The sequence below is a fragment of the Syngnathus floridae genome, chromosome 19, assembly GCF_059516105.1.
Source record: "Syngnathus floridae isolate MCC-2025c chromosome 19, RoL_Sflo_1.0, whole genome shotgun sequence".
NCBI lineage: Eukaryota > Metazoa > Chordata > Actinopteri > Syngnathiformes > Syngnathidae > Syngnathus > Syngnathus floridae.
In genome coordinates this window covers 5,935,966-5,954,812 of record NC_142431.1, presented here as the reverse complement: position 1 = coordinate 5,954,812, position 18,847 = coordinate 5,935,966, and the positions used below count along the sequence as shown (strand labels likewise).

The window sequence follows — 18,847 nt, the reverse complement described above, 5'->3', positions numbered from 1 at the left end:
GAGAAGAATACTCATCAAACTGCTGCTTCATTCACCGCCTCTGCTCCATTTAATGAAACCAAACAAAAAGCAGTAGTAGAAAAATACTGCCTTTACAAGCAAAGGTGTTCTGCGTTGTTGTTGTTTCTGGGAGACAGGCTAATGAAAAGAAAGAAAATCCTGAGCTTGCTCGGAGGCTGTAACGGCTGCTGAAAACTAACCTCGGTGCAGGTAAACATGGAGCAACGGGATTAAAGACGGGGGGTGTGGGGGGGAGAGCTGTAATGAAATAAGCGCGTGAAAGAGAGCAGCTGCTGGAGCCTTGACAGACTGCAGCTGCATAACAAGTAGAGCATTTACTCTGTCCTTGCCTTTGTCAGTCACACCAATAAAACAACAATTTCACTTTAATGAAACCTCTTAATAGCCTACTTCAGGTGCAGTGGAAATTACTCGGGCTTAGCGATATGGCCTTTCAATAAAATTTCCCATGTTTTCCCTCCACTCTATATTTTATTTAATATAAAAAAAGCATACAGTAATGACATAATTTAAGATTGGTGGTCTCATTTTATGCTTCAATACAATGGAAATTGCGTTGCGCCTTCTGGTGTTCACTACTTGGCCAGCTGAGGTCAGTATAGACTGATGTTTGCTATGCCACATTACACATAAGCAAAGTGATGGGGAAAAATATATAAATGATATACAATATAAAAATATCTTAATTTGGCCACCTCTATGTGTGAGCAGAATTTACGTTTCGTGCACCTTGAGAATAACATTTACTTACACGACACAATGGGGATTGTAGATCAGTACCTCGGAGAGCTCCCGTTGTAATGACAGCTGTGACCCGCAGAGGGCAGCATCAGGTTGCCAGCGGCTAAAATTAGCAAATGAAACGGTAGGAAAGCTGAGGATCATAATGAACTACTGGCTAAGTACATCAGTGAACTTGTCAGTAAAATTAAGTTGGAAAGAAATGATTCCCACTCTCTTTCCCAAATTAAAAAAAAAAAGAATATATTTTGATATAAAATGTTCCCATTTAAAAAATATATAAAAACAACCATCTATTGTGAAGTGGAATTTACATGAATAATGGAAATGATGTAATCTAACAATGTGTTTATTTTTTGTGGCAAGAGCAGTTTAACGCACCCGTGTAGCAAATAAGATCACCAAAATATTAGAGACCTCAACACCAAAAATCACACCCGATTAAGCATCCTGCAATTTCAAAGCAAATACAGCAGACATCTTACCACCTGTCTTCTAAAACAAACGTACAAAAAAATCAAATCCGAAACAGTCACTTTGCTGCCAGATGCCTGAAATATGAAAAAAAAATCACATGAGGGTAAAAGTCAATTAAGACAGAAAGCCTCTGTACTGATTATGTTACTATTCCAATAGGGATGACTGTTTTTTTTATTGTGGCCAGTTGATATACAACATGAAGACAAAAAGAGTAATTATTCTCAAGTCTTTACAGCACATCTGAAACAAAAAGGGAAGTGATGCTTGCACCTCTTTTGCCGCTCGCTGGTCGAGAACGGGAAAAGCCACTAAAAGATTGGATTAAAAAGAATCACACCTCTGTGTCCGATCGTCTACAAAGAGTATAGGTGGTTATTGGTTTCTTGTGCCGACAAGAAGAAGGCGTTAGTGTAACATAGCTTGTTGGTGTACAACGTGCACACCAGAATGGCAAATAAAAGCCATGTGACTATGGTATATGAAAACCACTCTGGTAAAAACAAGTCTTTCGCGTGGGGGGGGTCTCCATCTTTCCCATTCAAAATGCAAATGGCGGGAGGCGGGGAAAAAAAAAAAAAAGTGTTCAGTGTTTTTTCTTTCTCTTCTTCACGGCGCATTGAGGAGGGGAGTGGGAAGGAAATCGTCTCATTGGTTGTTCTTGGCTTTGGCGTGTGTGAGGATGTGCGACTTCAGGTTGGTGGACTGCGCGAACTTCTTATTGCAGCCGTCGAAGGGGCACACGTAGGGGCGGTCGCCCGTGTGGATGCGCACGTGGGTGCGCAGGTTGAAGTCCAGCGAGAAGCGCTTGCCGCAGCCTTCGAAGGTGCACTGGGACACAAAAGAGACACGTGCATATTTAGCATTTCATACGACCCTGTGACGGGAAAGCAAAGTGTGCAGAGTGTGTTAAAATCGTTTTCCCTACAAAATCTTCATTGATGATTAAAATAAATCTGCTTATGAAAGGTCTCCTTTGTGACCCATCCATCTTTCAGCCACTTGAGTAGCCTGTTAACCCCATAACCCTCGTCTAATGGATTCATTAAATCCCCTTCTCTCGCATTTATAAACACACAGCCAGATAAGCGCTAATTTGCCGACTTGAACCCTATAATTGAATCTCATTTTTTTTATTTGAACGTCATTCTTTAAAGCCCACCTGGAAGGGCTTCTCCCCCGTGTGGACGAGCTGGTGGCGCTTGAGCTTGGAGCTCTCTACGAAGGCCTTGCCGCACTCCGCGCACACGTGGACGCGAGGCCCGTGGGTGTGCAGGTGCTTCCTCATGGCCGAATTGTCCCTGAACATCTTTGTGCAGCCCTGGTGAGGGAAACAAATTCACAAGGTTAAAGGAAAGAAAGAAGCAAACAGGGGGGGGGGGGACCGTGAAGAGAGCTAGAACTGAAATAGAGTATGTGGGCGGCATCTTTGGCATTTCATCACATGCTTTCGCATTTACTTCCTGATGGCAGATACATACTGGATAGATCACATACTCACTTTATGAGGGCAAGCTATCGTCCTGGGTGCGTCGTCCTCTTTGATTTTCCTGGGTTTCATTCTGTTTGGGGCCCAAAGAAAGACTCCGTTTATCAGACGAAAGAACTGATTCAAAGTACATTTTGTGAATTTGGTCAGATTTTAGACAATAATAAATAACTTGCACAAGAGGTTTGCACCTGGCAAACTCAGCCAGTTGCTTGGGGTCTGAGAGGTCGATGCCTGGGATGCCGCCCGGGGGTAGCTTTTTCCCCGTCATGTACTCCGAGTAGTCGGGTGGAGAGTTCTCGCCCACGATCTGCTCCTCCACCACTGACTCATGGTCAATGTCTTCATGGGTGTCTAGAAACACGTTACAGAACTGAACCGAACATACAGTAGCATGTACCAGCAGGTGAGTCTGCGGGAAACAGCTTCATTGAACATCAGTGGAAAAAAATAAACAGAGCGCTTATTGGATTTTCAGACCTACAAATGTTTAGCAAACTCTCACACAAAATGATAGGCGGGTGCCTCACAATTGCAAACCTTTAATTTTGTCAAAGAGGAGAGATGGTAGCATAACAAACCTTCAGCTCTGCTTCCAGTCATTTTTTTCAGATCCACTCTCTCTCTAATCTACTTTTATAATTAATTATACATTTACATTTAAATTGGGGACTATTTTGTCAACATCGAACAACCCTATGCAGAAATAATAAGCAACTTGATGAAGAAGTGCTGCATTGCTTATTGATATCAAATCAATTCCCATTCCTGGCAGTGACAGAACACATTCCTCAAATCCTATTTCATTAGTTTATCCAATATTACGATTTACAAACAATCTCTGGCGCCTATCTATATAGAATAGCTTCCTGTAACTATATCATTTTAGTGGATTATTCATACTTTTGTGACATTTTTTTTTTTAATGTAAAAGCGGTGAGCCCTGGTTTACAAAAAGGTTTGTAAACGCTGCAGTAGAAGACTAAGCATAGCCGTAGTATAGCGCCCTTAAACCAAAACTTGTGTATAAGACAGACGTTTATATCTCTGTGTAAATATCAAAGCAAAATACAAACTTTAAGGGAATAAAAATGTGTATGACGTTTTTTTTTTTTTGCACTACACGAGGCATAGCTAATCGAGGCCTATTTGTTCCTTCGAAGCGGCTAACTGCGCTTTGAGGTTAGCTAGCAGCTAACGAAAAATATTTTGTCCCAAAATGGCCATTAAGTCAAATTACGCGCGACTAGTGTGTTAACACCACCGCAGTGAGGAATTATGGGCAGTGGCTAGCCCAAAACCCGGGCAAAATGTGACGTTTTGACCGTGTTAAGCGGAGCGCCGCTGAACCGCAAGCACCATGTTGCTCGGGCCCGCCAGGGTCGCCATTTTTTCGGGGGCCGCCGCCATACTTCTCAGGACTCGGGGAATATGGCGGCGCCCAGCAACACCTAAAACATGGCTTCCAGTCAAAACAAAAACATTTGCTTGAGGTTTCTGCGTCGAACTATAAGTCCTGCACGACTTCGCTCGCTACTTTGCAATGGGATAGAACACTCCAGGAACTAGTCGGATGCAGCAGCAGGACAACGCCCTGGCAAGAAGGCCTCGTGAAGCCGAGATGTGACAGCCGTAGCTGGGCTAACTAACAGAACTTACCCGACGCCCACATCGTTACGGAGAATTCCCCCTCCAGAGTTTTTATTTGTACTTGCTTCTGTTCCCATTTCCTCGCTCCTGTCTCCACGCCGCTTATATAGCTCTTTTTGCCCGCTTTCTTCCCGCCCGAGCCGCCACTGCCGCCTCCTCGTTTCACCCGACCCATGGAGCTTTTCCCGGCTACAGTCACTAACGTCTGCTCGATATACTCGTCCTCCACTCCGGGGGCCGGCACCGGAATGAGGATCTGGTCCTCGAAGCCCCCGCCGCCGTCATCCGTGTGCAAGTCGGACTCATCCCCGCCGACTACTTCCTCACGGGTCTGGACGAGGATAACCTCTGGATGGTGGTGGTGATGGTACTGGTGGTGGTGGTGGTGGATGGAGCCCGGGTCGTCGTCCAGCGGCTGGAGCGCTATCATGGGCTGTACATCGTCGTTATCCTCGTCGTCGTCCTCGCCACCGACCACCGTGGTCTCGATAGTCTCCACCGGGATGGTCTCCACCTCTATCTCGTGGAGCTCTACGATCTCGGCCGGCATCTCCGTGCCGTCCGACCCGATGTACAGGGTTTCTCCCGATGCCATGTCGAAGTCCTCCAGCTTGCCTGTCTCATTCACGCCGCGTTTATGCACCTGGTTTCGGGCTTTCGAGACCCGCCGCGTTAACTTTCACACGCCCCCCCCCCAGCTCCGGTTTTCGCTCTGCCCGACTTCGCTGCTTCTTCTTCGGCTTCAACTCTCGCCACTCTTCCGTCCCGCGCCAGATCTCGTCGTCGCTTTGCGCCTACGTGGGGAAACATCGCGAGATCCGGATCGTAAGGCGGAAGTTGCCTATAACATACTTTGACACACAGAAGCACATAAAAAGTGTACGAAAGACCGAAATTCTATAGTATGAATCTAAAAAAACAATCCCAGAAATTATATATATTTATATATACATGGGAAACACACATCGCCCCATAGACCTAAATGCACATACCTAAATCGGTGTGCATCTTGGGGGAAAAAACAAAAACACTGAAATTTGACAAACACCATTGTTTGTTGCTTTTTAAACATAAATCCAAGAACCTATAATATATATCTTTAAGATTCTTTGGTTTGGCATCAAGGCAATGAAAGAAAAACTGCAATAAAAGACATTCACATAAAGGAAAGGTCAGCCGTATTTATCTAAGTTTTATTTGAATTTATTTCAAAACAGTGCATTTTCCCCCTTTTCTTCAGTTTTTCAACAAGGAAGCAATTTGTCATCATAAAGAGAACAATGAACAATACTTTGCAGCCAATAAACTTTTTTTTTACATCATAATCACAAATATCCTGGTGTGTTATTTGCGTTTAAAAAAAATAGTGCTTGTAAGTCAAAAGCAATATTTTACTGTTTTGGTTTAAAAAAAGTAAAATAAAATAATTTTAAAAATGAGAATGATTTGGATATAAAAGCAAATTGATGAAAACGTGCAATCTTTACTATCATATTCTCATTAGAGACTAAACCCCTCAAAGAATTATGACAGTAGGGTAATCACTGGCGACAATAAAAGTATTTCAATGCACAGTAATCACTTCTTATGGGCAGCACAGTAATTTTGAAGCGATCATTCCCGTTTCACAGTTCTGGGGGTCTGGGTTCGAATCCCAGCTCTGGTCTTGCCTGTGAGGAGTTTTCATGATGTTAGTGTACTGTGTTTTCTTTCCACATTCCAAAAACATGCATGTTAGCTTGTTTATAGCTCCAGTCTCTACTGAGGATAAGTGCTATGGAAAATGAATGAGGGATTAGTTTAATGAAGAATATGATAGTAAGGGCAATGATGTTTTTTTTTTTTTTAAAGTGTTTAACAAACTCCTTGACACCATAAAACTATTTGAATATATTGATTTTTTTTCATGTCTTTCAGGCCAAAGACCAAGGGGCAACAAAGAGACAAATGTAAATAACAGACAGTCTCTTGACGCACAAACGCACACACACGTCTCCGCTCTAGTCAATACACGCCGCAAAAACATGGCGGCTATGGCGACTCCTCAACACCACAGTGGACGTCACAGTTTGGGCCCTACTCCTTCTCCCCCCTCTTCGGATAGTTGACATTATGTCGTGCTCACTCGACTGAGCTCGTGTCTAATGGCTGTGGAGGAGAAAAGAAACACCAAAGATGAAATAAATATGACAGTGAGGCAGGTCAATGTTTTCCCATAATTGTAAAATATACAACTTTAATCTCATACTGCAATTAAAAAATGTCAATGTGGCACTCATTGATTGGTTTTACGTAAACTGAAGTAGCTCCCACCGTCAATAATTTCTTCCTTCACTTTGTGCAACTCGCGGAACACTTCTTCCAAGATTTCCTAGAGGAGTTCACAAATCAGTCTTTTGTAAAACAAAGAAAATATCTCTTTATTTTGATTTTTAGTTTTTTAAGTGTCAGCGTACCTGTTTCATTCTATCCATGTCTAACGAATCTCCGTCGGCACCACTCCCTACAGGCCGTACCCTATACAGTCATCATTAAAGCAATTATTGAATTGATTTTCTATGTGAGTCTGCATTACAAAAACATTTTTTCTCTCACCTTGGAGCCATGGCCCTGTCCGCAGAGTTGGCCCTGTCCCACGGCTTTTTTGCTCCGTCTATTTGAAAAAGATACATAAACATTCATGTTGGTGTGACATCTCCAAGAAAATGAAATAAAAGGCTAATATGATGCTAATGTTAAATGCTCACCTGTAGAGTTTTGACTCCCTCGGGTGCTGGGTGAGGGATAATTTGGGTCGTCCTGAAGGAAGACACACACGTCGCATTGTTGTATTTTCTTCGATCCCATTTGTTATCATAATAACGATTATTATAATAATGATAATTATCATTGTTATTGGGCTATGAGGTGCACACTCACACTTTGGTTGTCATCTGGCTTCTCTGATGCTGCTTTTCTTCTAGGAGCAAGAGAAGGCGCCATGTTAGGAAAGTTAAAAAAAAAGCATTAAAAAATATGTAAAAACTAATATTGCACCGTCATTAAGAAGCTGAGACCATTTCTGTACTATACTGCCCTCAGGTGGCCAAGATACGCACAACAGAAGGAGTACATTAAAAGGTTCAAACCTCATTGACAATGCAACCAAGGTGAACAAAGGTAACAATAATATAAAAAAAAAAAAAAAAAAGTCCTTGTTCTGTCTGACCTTCGGGCCAAAAGGGCGTTCATCTCCTCCATCAGTCCTCCGTTGCCGCCGCTCGTCCGATTGACTTCCGTGTTTTTGCTACTGGACGAAGCAGACGAGCTGGACGAGGTCTCTTCCGGCTGGCAAGAAAGAGTACAGCGTGATTGTTAAAAAAACTCTACACACCCCCTATTTAAATACCAGATTTTGTGACGTAAAGATAAATAATTTCCATTATGCTTATCTTATAAAGTCATCATTAAGATTGTCAGGCCTCACTCTTTGGACGCGCCGCAGCTTGGCGCCAGCGATCATGGCGGCGAGGCCCGTCTGGGCTGGCTGCTCCTCCCCTTGGTTGTTTAGCGGGGGAGGCAGCGGCGGCGGTGGAGCCCCGGCCGATGGCGGAGGAGGTCCAGGTGGTGGCGGAGGAGGCGGCGGTCCCGCCGCCATGCACGCGGGAGGAGGTACGACGGGGGGCGCTACCGAGAGCACGGCTGGGTGGCCTTGGAAAGGAGAACCTGTGCAAGGGAGAGTTCCCGAGCTCCCATTTTGGTTGCCATCATCACTGTGTGACATCACTGACCTGAGTTGGATGAGCGTCGCTCCCGCTCCATTTGGGCCTGCATCTGCTGTTGCTGCTCTATCATTTGCCTGCAGGAACACACACACAGTACACATTATTCTCTTTATACAGCTAAGATACGCATAACAGTAAAAGAACACATACAGGAAGTAAAAAGTTAACAAAAAATGAAAGGATCTAAACATTGTGTACTTCACACAAACACAAGCATGCACACACACAGCTGGCTAATCCTCACTGCCTTTGGGTTCACTTAGAGTTCGCCTGCTGCTTTTGGAGATAATTCACAACTATTTTTTTTGGTTTGGTTTTCTTAAATGTACTAAAAAACTGCACTTAAATATCAGAGTAACTACATACAGGGAAGATGTTTCAGTATTAAAATAATAATGGTAAATGCACAGACAACAGATGATTGTTATTTGGGTGGGCGAGGAGATTTTAAGGTCAAAAGTCTGTCTTAATTTCAGAGGGGATGGCAGTTTGTTTTTTGGAAATGGGTTACATCATCATTTGGAGCAGCAAAGAGGATTTGGAGGCTTTTATTTTCCTATCTGCAATATGATTTGTTTCTGATGCAGAGGAAAATGGAGCGCGAGCTTGGTAGTGTAAAAAAAAAAAATAATAGAAACTACCCACCTGGCTCTCTGGGCTTCCATTTCTTCGGAGCTTGGTCCATTTTGGACTTGGCGCTGCACAGCTGGACCTGTGCAGGAAAAAAAAAAAAAAACAGGGGAGTGAATAATGCAAAGCTAAATGGAGCTGAAACATTGAGAACAAACAATATAAAGACAATTAAGCATAGCACCAAGGGCAATTAAACATGTTGAAACAAAAAAGAACACCCACTTCCATTCTTATGGTGCTTTAAGGAATAAATGGGGACAATAAAGTTTTACACCATTTTACTAATTCAGATGGCGAGATCATTAAAATGAACAATGTCAATAAAGCCAACATATAAGACACACAATGAGAAATACAATCATAAACTTACATGACATGGCGAAGAAGACAAAGCGACTGTAGCAGACACACAAGCACTGACACAGCCACTCGCTGCTGCCTACCATAGCTGGCCTCCGCTTGCCCTTCCACCTCCTCATCTTCCTCCTCCATCGCCTCACCTGAACCTCGGGCCTGCCGCTATCTCACTTTAACCCCCCCCTCCCTTCAGATCATCTGTCATGTAACGCAAGCCTCTAAGGCGGCAGAAGCGCAGCGAGCACCTCAGAGTCATGTTTCCAGAGAGGAGGCGTTGACTTTACATTTGAGGCAGGTCGAGGACTTTTGTCCTACATGACCTCAGTTCAGTAGAACAAGTAGACTCTCCATTCACCAGTTAATCCGAATGGTGACTCACCTCCATCCTGGGCGCTGAGCACGCTGAGCGCAAAGAGCATGGCGTTGGAAAAGGTGGTGGCCTCCTCCTTGGTGGCGAAGTTGAGGCCATACACTTGCCGAGCATCTCTCCATTGGTGGAAAGTTGGCGTGGCTTGGTTGTACTTCAGCCCTTTGACAATGGAATAGTTGATAACCACCTGCACACACAGGAGGAGACATTTGAGTGATGCTATGTGTGTGTTATGTGACGCCATGACATACCTGCTGGTCCTGCAGCTTGACGCCCACCACCCTGAAGGTGTTACTAGGGGTGTTGTGGTAGATGTTAATGCGGCTGAAGCCCTGCTGGCCTGGCTTGATGGGCACCCACTTCTTGCTGGTGTCGTCGTAGACCATCACCGAAGCCCTCGCCTGGCAGATGCTCTGCTCGCTGATGGTGTGGAGAGATGAAGAAGAAAGAAATGTGCAACCTTGGACATTATTTTGTAAACACTAGCTGCTGCTTTGTACCTGAAAAGAAAGCGCCTAATTAACCACAACCTGTTTGTTCTCACTTTGCCCAGGATGCAATTTTCATTTAACTAGCAAAGAAAAAAAAAAAAACATCAACCATTAGCAATTTTTAGAGGCAGTGGGTGGTCGGCGTCGACTCTCGACTTCCTGTGTTTGTGCCGAGCTATGCTAATTATCTCATGGTTACAGAACAAATTGAGCACGCTATTATTTTGTACTTCATTAAAACATAGTAATGCAATAATTCAATCGAATAGGAAGATTTTTTTTGCATTATGATTTGATGCTTCAACTCAATTCATTGTGCTGATACTTCTGGTGTGTACCTTTCCTTCGTTTCTTTTCTTTTCTGACGCAGCTTTTTTGTCTTTGCCTCCGGGGTCGGTAGTCTAATTTTAGCTTGACAGAGAGGCAAAGACACAGATGGGACATCTTCTTCGCGTCTTTCTCATCTCATTCATCTCATTTGCAAGTCAAAACTCCTTGCTCCTCGTCTGCATTTTTGCTCCCAGCCTTCTACGTAATTTCATTCAATTAGCTCCTTTTTCTTTTTTCACGCGTGTCTTTTGTCTGCGGAACACACGGTACATGTGTGTGTGCGTGTGTGTGATTACAGTAAGGAAAAGTGGGGTGCCAAAGAGCGCCACAAGAGATAAATGCAGTCAGATAGATAGAGCGGCCAGACAACACGCACACACGCACTCGCACACACACACTAACACACACACACACACACACACACACACACACACACACACACACACAATGTCTCATTAAGAACATCAGCAGATGCTGGCTGGACAAGCCCCTGATTGCATTTGGTTTAGACAATTAGTGTAAGCGAGGATTAAAGGACTGAGTAGATGAACTGACATGTTAATGCACACTTTATTTATTTATGTCAAACTGAATGTAACGGAGTAATTACACTGTATTGATTAAACAATATTTGGCAAAGTGTGTTTCAACTCTTCTACTAATGCGATTTCAGGTGTTGTTTGGGCTAGTTGTACTGTTGGGCGACTGTTTAAAGTTATTGCAAAGTCATCCTAAGTGTTCTAAGGTTGAATTTTTGTCAGTTAGTCAGTTGAAGCCAAACATATCAAATGTGTTATCAAAAGTCAGGTTATTAATAACTCCCTGCTTCTTTCCGCAAGAGCGCCTCGCTGAGATTTCTGTCAAAATTCACCGCGGCAGCCCGGGTGACATTTTGAAGTGTGTGTGTGACTTATTCATATCTTAGTATTCATATTTGATCCTAGCTGCACGTTATTCTGCTTGAGTACGAGTGTGTCGTGCTTGTGCGTTTCCGTTTCCTCCCCTCCGATCCGCTTTCTTTGCTTCAGTTTTAGCACAAGTGCTTCTTTTATTCATGCAGCTTTTAATGCCGCTGGGACTCTCTGATGCCATTTTCTGACAGTTGCCGAGAAGCGCCTGTTAAAGTTTAACTGAGTTGACAAGCTAAAGAAAATAAATTAAACACAATTATTTTTGTACCAGTACATCACACTCTTAACCGTTTAACCTTAAAGTGACAACTTGTTTTTTTGCACTGAAAATGGATTTTATGTAGAAGTGAAGTCAAGAGTAAATGCTTTTAAATCCTGGTTACAAACAAATAGTCTTTTTTAAAATCAATTTTGCCCATTTTTGCTTATTTCTATCCATTGTCAGAAAAAAATGATAGAGATTAGAGAACATTTTTCAAACTGACATTTATTCTTAGCTGCACCTCAGACTTTTGTCCTGGTTGGACCAAAAGGAACCACAGAGTCCATTGAGCCTTCTAAACAGTGATCAATTTGTGTGTGTTTTTTTTTTTCTCTCTGTGTGCGCTACAGTTGGTGCTTCTCACACACTCCATCACAGCGTCGCTAAAGGATGAGCTAACAGAAGGTGTCTTTGTGGCGCTCGGCAGCTGCTCGGCAGTAACGTCCAAATGAAATCCCCACAACAGTCAACAAACTGTTTTATGATTTTTTTTTCATCTTAAGCAAATCTTCCGTGACTGTGTGACACTATGAAAGCTGCATGAAGCAGAGGAGAGAACAGCTGAGGGCTTAAACATTTATAAACACAGCAGGCCAGAGTTACATTAACTCTGATAGAAAATAAACTGCGGCTGAAAAGGCCCCACTGAAGTTCAGTTCAACTCCCAGGACACTGTTTGTGAAAAATAAGAAGTTTATTGTGACATGGTTTTGACTGCAGCTGGTGTCATCACAAACTTTAAACGTCAAAACCTTACTGGTGATTTCATGTGCTAATTGCGAAACACACACAGTAGTGTTTTGGCAATGATTATGTTTACAACTTCCGTCTTGGAAACAGAAGCCAGATCCTGTTAATGTTTACCACTGTGGAAAAAAAAAAATTAGCTGGCAGGCAATTTTTTTTTTGCGGTGGGGAGGGATAAGTCAGCATAAAGCTCATTTGGCCGCTTGGAGCGCTAACAACAGTTTTAATGCTAATTCACGTAATCCTTTTTTAAGGCCACAGAATTTGCTGGAGGGTCCAGTGCTGATGGCTTCAATTATGGAAAAAGAAACCCCGTCATGCTCGTATTTTCAAACACTACATGCACCATGCTTGCTGCTTGACATTTGGAGGGGAGCTCCCTGAATTTAACACACACACATAAGCAAATTAGACTGTTGCGAGCACGCACGAGCAACCTAATGTGTTGGCATGACAACAGCCGTAGAATATTGGCTATGGCCTAGAAAATATGGCTGCCTGGCTGAGACGAAAAGATGAATGAGCAGTGGTGACATATAAATAAATAAATGTATTAGTGAAAAAAAACCCCACACACACACATTCACACACGGCAGTTATTAACGGAGTAACAACACACCACACGCTGTCTGATCCTCACATAACCATGACACTCAAAGGACGCGGCTGGCGCTTCCAGTATAAAATACAGCATGAATAGGGACAAAAGTAATGGGACACACTTTTTAATTAATCAATTAATTAAATCTGGCAATGGATGTTGATTTTTGTAATTAAATTGTACAAACTAGTTAGCTAGTCACCATTGACTAGTACTCCAGAATGACATCTTTGGTGCTTTCTTGGCTGTCCCAGGGAGCAAAATCACCTCTTGAGGGAAATCCCATCACTAGTCCCGAGTCTCTAAATGAAAGGGAACTAGCTAGCAATAGTGTCACGGTATTATAATTAGTGTCAGCTCTATAAGCAACTTAAGGACATGATATTATTTTTGCTGACATGACCTCCAAGTCACCTTGGGATGTTTTGTCAATTCCATCCATGTATTTCCCATCCCAGCCACTTGAAACTCTGCTGCATTTAGACTTTGTGGTTGATAATGCCGACATAAAAGCATCTCATTAAACTTTCACGTCGACCTCCTTCCTCCTCCCTCCCGCTGCTGTTGCTGCTGTACATCTCTCAGCATCAGCAACCAGGAAACTCTTTAATGCTTTATGGGAACACATGCAGGGAAAAGAAGCCATCTTCAATAGACTCTGAAGCCCTTCTCACAAATAAATACCACAAAATGGCCGTAACAAAAGGTCCTGAATTGATCCGACAGCCCGTCTCACAAAGAAACAAAAGAAAGGCACTGATGTCATCTTGGATGACATCATCGTCTGACTGTGGTAAATGTAAAGGCGAGAGAAATGAGTTTTGTCATTTCAAAAATCATGTGACCTCCGCTTAATAATCTCAGATGCACATCTGTGTTTGCATGGGATACATTTCCCCAGTTGCCGACTTGCTAAGGGGTCAGTAGGCTAAGTGCCCTGCATTGCACATCTCACAGGCACATGTGTAATTGGCAGTGGCGCGTCCGCAACGGACATGTTGTTGCGTGCAGCCGTGACCCATCACTTCCGTGCGTCCGCTGACCCAGAATAGTGACAAATTCCCAACAGTGCTTTCCCTGCCACGTGTTTGACATCGGCCCTAATCTGCCGGAGCGCTGCTCACGGATGGGAATGACGGATGTTTGCTGTCCCTTAAGGGATCTTGAAAAACTAAAAGCCTCCTTTATGCCCTTGAGATGTCATTTTTTAGGTGTCATCTTGATTGTCAATATTGCTTTCAGTGTTGATATTTACACATGTAGCATTAAAAAAAAAAAAAAAAAACAATCTCGTCGCAGCTAGCAGCATCACTAGCGGTTTCAGCCTGGCGCCTTCCAACATTAGCATGAGTATGCAAAATAATTTAAGAAGTGCCAACACACTGTTTAGTATAATTTCCTGGCACTTTCTAGCAAACCCACCACAGGACTCAAGTATTTCGGTAATTACGAGCAAAGTGCCTAATTATCAAATGGCGTGACTGCAGGGTTAGCATAATTATGAAAATGATGACAGTGGAAACTGTGAATTTACTTGGTAACAACAAATAGCGTTAATGCTAACGACAGTGAGAAGCTAACGTTAAAGCGCTACAAGGATGATAGTGGCTCAAGCATTTATGACAATAATGTTTCTGGAGCATAGAAAAAACATTATGCCCTTATAGTTGCTATACCACTGGTCGCCATGGTGATATTCCCATACGTCCATCGCCACAGAAGCAAGATTGGTGTTTAATGTTTACATACGCTAGCGTCCTTAATACAGACCAAGGTTAATACAAACCAAGGTTTTCGGATCTTTTTAATAAAAATATTCAGATGATTAATTTCTGCATCCATCGGTCATCTGTCATATTTGCTTCTCTTGCTGAGCTTTGCGCTTCTGCCCATCCCCCCCATCTTTCCCTCTTCCCCATCATCCTCCCTCTCAGTTCAAAGGCTCACCTTACAAATCGCCCACATACAATTCCTCCATCACCTCTAATCCATATGGAGCTAATTTGCTCAAAGTTACTATTGCTGACAGGGAAAATTTTTGTTGTAAGGTGCTGAGATGGAGGGTAAAGTGACCGCCATATAGTGAAGCATCACGGTCCTGTAAACCTGCTCCAACAGCGGGATGCCGTTGCCAAAGGAAAAAGCTTCTTAGCTGAGCTGAGTCGCTTAAAGCTGCACTAATCAGAGGTGTTAGAGGAGTCGCCGTCAAACATATCTCAATCTGTAAAGCCATGACATGCTTCGACAGAAAAAATCTATTCTTTTAAAAGGTGGGGCCTTTTAAATGGCCTCAAATCTTGAAACTATACTGTTGCATATGGGAAAGTTGCCAATTTACCACAATTGATCATTTATTGAACACAAAGAGCAAACTCGTGCAGGAGCTGAAGTCAACCGCAGCTCACGCCAAGACACTCACACACTGACGTCACATGTAACCCCACCAGGCCCCGCCTCTTGAAGGCACATACACCCAACACAATATAAACACTATTTCCTACATATATGCCCACATTTTTTTTTGTGTTTAATGCAACGTGTTGTTTTACGATATTAATGTGTGTAAAACTAAAGGCAAAAATTATATATCTAGAGTACTACACTTGTTTCCAAGTCACAGCTTTGAAACATTTGAGCAAAATGTGACATCTGCGGTTGTTAACGACAACGACCACATGTGAATGAGTTGGTCTTGGGTGCCTTGGGCAAACACGAGGGGCCGCCTGTGGATGCAACACAGGCGCACCAATGCCGGCGTGGAGAACAAAGGATGCGCTGAGGGAGGCGGCCGGAGAACCACTACATTTGTGACATGACCACGGTGTTGTCAGCACCCTCGCCCGCCGCCACCCCCACTGCTGCGCTCTTGCCCGCCTTGATGAGCCTTTGCTGGCCATCAATGCTGCTCCTGGGGGCCAAATACGCTAGCCCACCTCCTCCTGCCCCTCCTCCTCTCTGCAAGGCCACAGAAGCCATCGAGCAAGAGGGATACTCCCGGAGACACAATCACTACTTTCTGTTAAAAAAAAAAAAAAAAAAAAAATCCTACCTGACTTTAAACTCGCTTAGCTGCGGTTGAGTCCCCGGCTCGGCGCAGTAAATCTGCGGGAAGTAGAAGCGGTGCGACTGCAGATTGATGTCCATGTTGGCGAATAAAGCAATCCCCCCCCCCTTAACAGTCTCCTTTTTATGATCAGTCCGGGCTTCCGTAGAAGACGTCAGAGTTCAAGAGGCGACATAGCACCTGAAATGCTAGGAAGGCATCACTCCTCACACTAAAAAAAGGCCCACTAACCTATATCCCAACTCCTTGAATGAACAAAGATGACTCTCCAGTCCACAGAGATGACAATGCCGCCTCCCTCCTGAGGACATGAAAGGAAAATCTGAATTCCAGTCAGCGGCGAGATCTGGACGACAGTGAGCGAGGTTGCTCGGAATAAAGAGGGGGGGAAAGAGAAAGCGAGCTGGAGAGAGATTCCCGGTGCTTTGAGGCGTTGCCCTCGCTCTGCCTCTCCTCTCGGTGTCTCATTGGATTACCTACTCCCTCTCCATCCATCCCTCCCTCCCTTTCTCCCCTCCCAGCTGTGTCGAGAGCTGGTCCTGCCAGCCCTCTCTCCCTCCCTCACTATTCTTCCTCCTCCTCCTCCTCCATCACCCTCACCCACCTCCCCCTGCCATCTGCTGGATTGGGCAAGCGTAAAACCACGTGGAAAGACAGAGAGTGAGAGAGAATTTAATTCATCTGATGGCTCACATCTCAGGACAAACACACACACACACACACACACTGCTCATTAACAGAGTAGTAGGACGCAGGTGGAGAGAGACAATGAGACAGTGATGCACTGCAGCGTGAGGCCGTGAATGGAAACATAATGGAAAGAACAGCAGCATGAAATGTTATTAGTAAACAGTTCCTAAAACTGTGGGCCAATTGTAAGACTAAAATGGTTATTGAATATGTAATAATGTAAAAGAAAGTCTTTAATATTTTATCAAATATACTGTAATATATAAATTATTATTTGGTTCATAATTAAAAGTAATATATTTATTTAAGGTAGAATTAATTTAAATAAATAAGTACTTTTTTATTAATACAAATAAATAATCAATAGGTTCTGAGTTCTGTCACTATACAAGTAGATACAGGGTAAAAAATATACATGTAAGAAGAAAAAAAACCACCCAACATTGCTGGGTCACAACAAATCAGACTTCCAGTCACCCGACCTTTGACCCATTTATATTAACGTGCTTTCATCTTTTGCACATGCACACAGATTAGAAATGATGTACAGCTCTGGAAAAAAAAATCATAATCTCTGCAGCAATCATGATTTGGAAGCAATAAATCCCTGCCATATTTACATAACGCACGCCGTCTTTCGAGTCTTTCTAGTACACGGCTCTCTGGCTGCGTCCAGCTGCGTTTGGCCGCTCTGATTCTTTAATTGAGTCACTGACATTGCAATGGCGGACACTGCAGTTTAGTCATGGTTTACCCTTCAACGGGGCCTATGATCTCACACCTGACACCGGAAGTTTCCCTGACACATGAGTCAAGTTACGGTTGTCAGAGTAAATAAGCATTATTGTTAAAAATGTCATTGAGATGAATCACCGTGGATGCAGCTGCACACAAGTACATTTCGGTCACAATATTAAGTACACCTGTGACACCTAATGAAGATGAACTTCTGCCTTAATATTTTGAAAGTATTTTTTCCATAGAAAGAAATAAAGTTTTCCAGGGTGTGAAAGGGTAACTATTTGCCCTTGCCCTGCATTCAACCCGCACGCAGCTACTATTATTATTATTCATATGGGTCACAATGGAAGCCGTCAATATGCACCAGGCAGTGCGAGTGACATTCGGTCCCGCTTATCGATCCTACTATTGGACAACAAGCTGGGTTTGGGTCACAATGAGGACGCCAAACAAGCAACCAGAACAAAGTCAGTCAAAATATTAAGGACATCATCAATTTGATGAAACCTGGACAATTTATTCATCAAAACCATCATCCAAACATTTGTGCATAAAACATGAGAATTACAAAACGAGGGCATAAACCACAAATTATGCATTCTAACAAACTGAGGACACAAACAACGTACACCAAATTATGCATTCTAATAAAAAAAGGGGAAATAGAGGAAGTGTAAAATCAACGTGCAAATAAAGGCTAGCGGTTTGTGCGCACGCTCAATCACCACGTTCCAGGGATCATGTGACCTGTCAGTCGACCAATCACAACAAGCGCACCTTATTTCAACGCCAGGTGAGAGGCACGAACCCGAGCTAGCATTCAGTACGCGTAGCAGTTTTTACCTTTGAAACGAGTTGTGCAATGTCCACATCCACAAAAACAGCAAGAATATCTTACCTCATTTTAGCTCTCCTTCGTCAGTGTCAAACATCCAGCCGCTCTTTGGGTGGTGTTGCAACGGGCTGGTAGCTTGTTTGTAAGAGGGGAGGGAGAGATGAAGATAATGCTATGGTCACAGTTTTATGGTCGAATATGTCGGTGTTAAATAAATAGTCGAGGTGGTGCTGTTTCACAGCCACAGCTGCAAACCGCCGTCCTAGGATTTAGAAGCCGAGCAGAGAGGCTGCCATTTTTCAGTGCGCGCAGTGTACGAGATCCAATTGGATCATTAATGACCTCCTGTGGCCATTACCGGTACTACATGAGCTTTTACTTGCAAGGATGAGGTACTGTCGTTTAATATTTGTGTTTTATGTGTGTTTTTGTATTGTTGTATGTGCTTTGGGCAGTTTAAACCTACTGTTTTTATTTTATTATATTCAAACGTACGTTTACAGATTGTATTGAATAGAAGGGCATTCTTATGTTGCTTGTGTGACCACAGGAGGGCGCTGAAGCTTTCGGGACATTTTTTTTTTTTTTTAGTTTGAGGCTCTTCCATTCCCAAACCAGTCTGTCTATTCATATTGAATGAACGAATGAATTTTTTTAAGTAATGACATTGACC

The 18,847-nt window shown here is 43.3% G+C and overlaps 2 protein-coding genes across 8 annotated transcripts; both read right to left on the bottom strand.

Moving 5' to 3' along the window:
• Positions 1–1,095: 1,095 nt before the first annotated feature.
• Positions 1,096–5,157, bottom strand: yy1b (YY1 transcription factor b). 4 transcript variants are annotated; one of them, XM_088361088.1, is made up of 5 exons: positions 4,388–5,157; positions 2,905–3,082; positions 2,741–2,801; positions 2,402–2,560; positions 1,096–2,070 (listed from the first exon to the last, which is right to left on the bottom strand). In XM_088361088.1, the coding sequence occupies exons 1-5, from the start codon at positions 4,971–4,973 to the stop codon at positions 1,888–1,890; spliced, it is 1,167 nt and encodes a 388-aa protein (XP_088217214.1). In that variant the 5' UTR covers positions 4,974–5,157; the 3' UTR covers positions 1,096–1,887. The 4 variants fall into 4 exon arrangements, with proteins under 4 accessions (XP_088217214.1, XP_088217215.1, XP_088217216.1 ...); XM_088361089.1 differs by having other exon boundaries at positions 2,905–3,070; positions 4,388–5,154; XM_088361090.1 differs by having other exon boundaries at positions 2,920–3,082; positions 4,388–5,153.
• A 393-nt stretch (positions 5,158–5,550) lies between these two features.
• Positions 5,551–18,513, bottom strand: evlb (Enah/Vasp-like b). Of its 4 annotated transcripts, none has more exons than XM_088361087.1 (13): positions 18,238–18,513; positions 9,754–9,922; positions 9,512–9,689; positions 8,788–8,854; positions 8,149–8,216; positions 7,845–8,083; positions 7,587–7,705; positions 7,298–7,337; positions 7,126–7,177; positions 6,974–7,031; positions 6,835–6,895; positions 6,692–6,749; positions 5,551–6,526 (listed from the first exon to the last, which is right to left on the bottom strand). In XM_088361087.1, exons 1-13 carry the CDS (start codon positions 18,240–18,242, stop codon positions 6,489–6,491), a joined length of 1,152 nt encoding a protein of 383 aa, XP_088217213.1. In that variant the 5' UTR covers positions 18,243–18,513; the 3' UTR covers positions 5,551–6,488. The 4 variants fall into 4 exon arrangements, with proteins under 4 accessions (XP_088217213.1, XP_088217209.1, XP_088217210.1 ...); XM_088361083.1 differs by lacking the exon at positions 18,238–18,513 and adding an exon at positions 15,894–16,377; XM_088361084.1 differs by lacking the exon at positions 18,238–18,513 and adding an exon at positions 15,894–16,377 and having other exon boundaries at positions 7,298–7,334.
• Positions 18,514–18,847: the final 334 nt, after the last annotated feature.

Excerpts from the sequence above, each read along its gene's own strand:
- yy1b (XM_088361088.1), bottom strand. The coding sequence starts at position 4,973 with ATGGCATCGGGAGAAACCCTGTACATCGGGTCGGACGGCACGGAGATG. Across the intron at positions 3,083-4,387 it reads CGTAACGATGTGGGCGTCGG|ACACCCATGAAGACATTGAC; the intron begins GTAAGTTCTGTT and ends ACGTGTTTCTAG. Across the intron at positions 2,802-2,904 it reads GCCAGGTGCAAACCTCTTGT|AATGAAACCCAGGAAAATCA; the intron begins GCAAGTTATTTA and ends GGCCCCAAACAG.
- evlb (XM_088361083.1), bottom strand. The coding sequence starts at position 15,988 with ATGGACATCAATCTGCAGTCGCACCGCTTCTACTTCCCGCAGATTTAC. Across the intron at positions 7,706-7,844 it reads AGCTGCGGCGCGTCCAAAGA|CCGGAAGAGACCTCGTCCAG; the intron begins GTGAGGCCTGAC and ends CTTTCTTGCCAG. Across the intron at positions 6,896-6,973 it reads GACAGGGCCATGGCTCCAAG|GGTACGGCCTGTAGGGAGTG; the intron begins GTGAGAGAAAAA and ends ATGACTGTATAG.